The sequence below is a fragment of the Narcine bancroftii genome, chromosome 12, assembly GCF_036971445.1.
Source record: "Narcine bancroftii isolate sNarBan1 chromosome 12, sNarBan1.hap1, whole genome shotgun sequence".
Taxonomy (NCBI): domain Eukaryota; kingdom Metazoa; phylum Chordata; class Chondrichthyes; order Torpediniformes; family Narcinidae; genus Narcine; species Narcine bancroftii.
In genome coordinates, this window is record NC_091480.1 from 59,630,439 (window position 1) to 59,634,539 (window position 4,101).

At 67.8% G+C, this 4,101-nt stretch overlaps 1 protein-coding gene across 1 annotated transcript in view; it reads right to left on the minus strand.

The window, feature by feature from the left end:
• Positions 1–391: 391 nt before the first annotated feature.
• The window catches only part of LOC138746637 (uncharacterized), a 5,710-nt gene continuing 2,000 nt past the window's right edge, over positions 392–4,101 (minus strand). Inside the window, exons 2-4 of the mRNA XM_069904926.1 lie at positions 3,936–4,063; positions 1,091–3,844; positions 392–531 (exon numbers count right to left, since the gene is read on the minus strand). Of these exons, the coding sequence (XP_069761027.1) occupies positions 392–531; positions 1,091–3,844; positions 3,936–4,063 (3,022 nt within the window). The remainder of the gene's footprint in view (positions 532–1,090; positions 3,845–3,935; positions 4,064–4,101) is intronic.

A 4,101-nucleotide genomic window follows, 5' to 3' on the forward strand; every position in this document is an offset into this window, starting at 1 on the left:
GTTGCTGCAGAACATGGTCAAAACTACAGCTACAGTATAGGGTGTTCAGAAAGTAGGTTGTGTCTGGATGGTGTTGAGCATCTTGAGTGTTATTGGGCCTCACTCACCGAGGTACGTGGCGAGGATTCCTTCACACCCCGACCTGTAGAGGAAGGATAATGTGGCAGATATGGAGTGCATGGACTAACTCCACCCAGGCACGTGAGGAGTGTTCCCTCACACCCCTAACCTGTTGATGGGGGAAGGATAATATTCAGATGTGGAGTGCATGGACTTACCCACCCTGGCACCTGGGGAGCGTTCCCTCACATTCCTGAAACAAGCCTTGCAGATGTTGGAAAGGTTATTGAAATTTCCAGCCCCCCCCCCACCCCAGATATTGTTAATAGGCCTATTCAGTGATGGTGATGCTACTGAACACCTGGAATACTGCATGCAGTTCTGGTCTCCTCATTGGAGAAAGGATAGACTGGCTGTGAAGGTGGTGCAGAGGAGGCTCACCAGGTTGGTTCCGGAGATGAGGGGGTGAGCCTGTGGGAGAGATAGAGTCATCTGGGACTGTATTGAGTGGAGTTTAGAAGGATGAGGGGATCTTAAAGAGGCACATGGATGATGAAAAGAAGATGGCCAGTATGGGAAGTTGCTCAACAGGCTCTTGCCAGTTTCTGATGTTCACAGCCTACACTTTAAACCAGTGTTCCATTCACCCCAAAGTGTTCTCATGTGCAATGAAAGACAGCTCACATCGTATTACATATTGTAAAGTAGTTGTTGATACAGACAAGAACAGCACACAACAGTTCTGTAGAAAAAAAGGAAGGTCTCTCTCCGGAGGTTCCCATAATAATACTCGTCTCACTAACCAATAAAAAAATTTTGGACACATGCAGACTGAGTGCGTGCGTGTAAGATAAGGAGAGAAAGATTGACCAGGTTACTGTACAATAGAGGGCCGCTTCTGTGTATCAGCTTGTGGGGCAAGACAGGGAAAGAAGAACACATGATCTGTCCTGACCCCAGACAGTGCACACCAACTGCAGAAGGGGAGGGGGGGGGGGGGGCATAGAAAGGGATAGCGTTTCCCATTTACCTGCTTGGGGAATGTCCCTCTCCAGAGAGGGGGTAGATCCCCATTGCACACTGCTGGTGGGGGAGGGGAGTGTGCAGGAGGGGAGGGGTGGGGGGGGTCCCCCGTACCTCTCTGGGGGAAGGCCGGGGGGGGGGGGTCCCATCCCTCTCCGGGGGAAGGGAGGGAGGGGTCCCGTCCCTCTCCGGGGGAAGGGAGGGAGGGGTCCCGTCCCTCTCCGGGGGAAGGGAGGGAGGGGTCCCGTCCCTCTCCGGGGGGAAGGGAGGGAGGGGTCCCGTCCCTCTCCGGGGGAAGGGAGGGAGGGGGTCCCGTCCCTCTCCGGGGGAAGGGAGGGAGGGGTCCGTCCCTCTCCGGGGGAAGGGAGGAGGGGTCCCCGTCCCTCTCTGGGGGAAGGAAGGGAGGGAGGGGTCCCGTCCCCCTCCGGGGGAAGGGAGGGAGGGGTCCCGTCCCCCTCCGGGGGAAGGGAGGGAGGGGGTCCCGTCCCCCTCCGGGGGAAGGGAGGGAGGGGTCCCGTCCCCCTCCGGGGGAAGGGAGGGTCCCGTCCCCCTCCGGGGAAGGGAGGGTCCCGTCCCCCTCCGGGGGAAGGGAGGGTCCCGTCCCCCTCCGGGGGAAGGGAGGGTCCCGTCCCCCTCCGGGGGAAGGGAGGGTCCCGTCCCCCTCCGGGGGAAGGGGAGGTCCCGTCCCTCTCCGGGGGAAGGGGGGGGGTCCCGTCCCTCTCCGGGGGAAGGGGGGGTCCCGTCCCTCTCCGGGGGAAGGGGGGGTCCCGTCCCTCTCCGGGGGAAGGGGGGGTCCCGTCCCTCTCCGGGGGAAGGGGGGGGTCCCGTCCCTCTCCGGGGGAAGGGGGGGGTCCCGTCCCTCTCCGGGGGAAGGGGGGGGGTCCCGTCCCTCTCCGGGGGAAGGGGGGGGGTCCCGTCCCTCTCCGGGGGAAGGGGGGGTCCCGTCCCTCTCCGGGGGAAGGGGGGGTCCCGTCCCTCTCCGGGGGAAGGGAGGGGGGGGTCCCGTCCGTCTCCGGGGGGAGGGGGGGTCCCGTCCCTCTCCGGGGGGAGGGAGGGGGGGGCTCCCGTCCCTCTCCGGGGGGAGGGAGGGGGGGCTCCCGTCCCTCTCCGGGGGGAGGGCGAGGGGGGGGCTCCCGTCCCTCTCCGGGGGAAGGGAGGGGGGGGCTCCCGTCCCTCTCCGGGGGAAGGGAGGAGGGGGCTCCCGTCCCTCTCCGGGGGAAGGGAGGGGGGGGGCTCCCGTCCCTCTCCGGGGGAAGGGGAGGGGGGGCTCCCGTCCCTCTCCGGGGGAAGGGAGGGGGGGGCTCCCGTCCCTCTCCGGGGGAGAGGGAGGGGGGGCTCCCGTCCCTCTCCGGGGGAAGGGAGGGGGGGCTCCCGTCCCTCTCCGGGGGAAGGGAGGGGGGGCTCCCGTCCCTCTCCGGGGGAAGGGGGGGGGGGGCTCCCGTCCCTCTCCGGGGGAAGGGGGGGGGGGGCTCCCGTCCCTCTCCGGGGGAAGGGCTCCCGTCCCTCTCCGGGGGGAAGGGAGGGGGGGGTTCCCGTCCCTCTCCGGGGGAAAGGGGAGGGGGGGCTCCCGTCCCTCTCCGGGGGAAGGGAGGGGGGGGGCTCCCGTCCCTCTCCGGGGGAAGGGAGGGGGGGGCTCCCCGTCCCTCTCCGGGGGAGAAGGGAGGGGGGGCTCCCGTCCCTCTCCGGGGGAAGGGAGGGGAGAGAGTGGGCCCCCCGTCCCTCTCCGGGAGAAGGGAGGGGGAGAGAGTGGGCCCCCGTCCCTCTCTGGGAGAAGGGAGGGGAGAGAGTGGGGCCCCCGTCCCTCTCCGGGAGAAGGGAGGGGAGAGAGTGGGCCCCCGTCCCTCTCCGGGAGAAGGGAGGGGGAGAGATTGGGCCCCCGTCCCTCTCCGGGAGAAGGGAGGGGAGAGAGTGGGCCCCCGTCCCTCTCCGGGAGAAGGGAGGGGAGAGAGTGGGCCCCCGTCCCTCTCCCGGGTGAAGGGAGGGGAGAGAGTGGGCCCCCGTCCCTCTCCGGGAGAAGGGAGGGGAGAGAGTGGGCCCCCGTCCCTCTCCGGGAGAAGGGAGGGGAGAGAGTGGGCCCCCGTCCCTCTCCGGGAGAAGGGAGGGGAGAGAGTGGGCCCCCGTCCCTCTCCGGGAGAAGGGAGGGGAGAGAGTGGGCCCCCGTCCCTCTCCGGGAGAAGGGAGGGGAGAGAGTGGGCCCCCGTCCCTCTCCGGGAGAAGGGAGGGGAGAGAGTGGGCCCCCGTCCCTCTCCGGAGAAGGGAGGGGAGAGAGTGGGCCCCCGTCCCTCTCCGGGAGAAGGGAGGGGAGAGAGTGGGCCCCCGTCCCTCTCCGGAGAAGGGAGGGAGAGAGTGGGCCCCCGTCCCTCTCCGGGAGAAGGGAGGGGAGAGAGTGGGCCCCGTCCCTCTCCGGGAGAAGGGAAGGGGAGAGAGTGGGCCCCCGTCCCTCTCCGGGAGAAGGGAGGGGGAGAGAGTGGGCCCCCGTCCCTCTCCGGGAGAAGGGAGGGGAGAGAGTGGGCCCCCGTCCCTCTCCGTGAGAAGGGAGGGGAGAGAGTGGGCCCCCGTCCCTCTCCGGGAGAAGGGAGGGGAGAGAGTGGGCCCCCGTCCCTCTCCGGGAGAAGGGAGGGGAGAGAGTGGGCCCCCGTCCCTCTCCGGGAGAAGGGAGGGGAGAGTGTGGGCCCCCGTCCCTCTCCGGGAGAAGGGAGGGGAGAGAGTGGGCCCCCGTCCCTCTCCGGGAGAAGGGAGGGGAGAGAGTGGGCCCCCGTCCCTCTCCGGGAGAAGGGAGGGGAGAGAGTGGGCCCCCCGTCCCTCTCTTGGGGAGCCTGCCTCCTGCCTCTAGCTGGCCCCCTGCTCCTCACGCCTCTCCTCATCCTCGGCCGGGTAGGCGTGCCACGTCAGCCGCTCCTCATAGAAGGCAATGACGATCTGTGGGCACCTGACGTTGGCCTCCTTGGCAAGGACCAGATCAGCCTCGTCCGAGTCCTTCCTGCAGAAGGGAGGGGGGGGGGAACCAAGCCCCAAAGA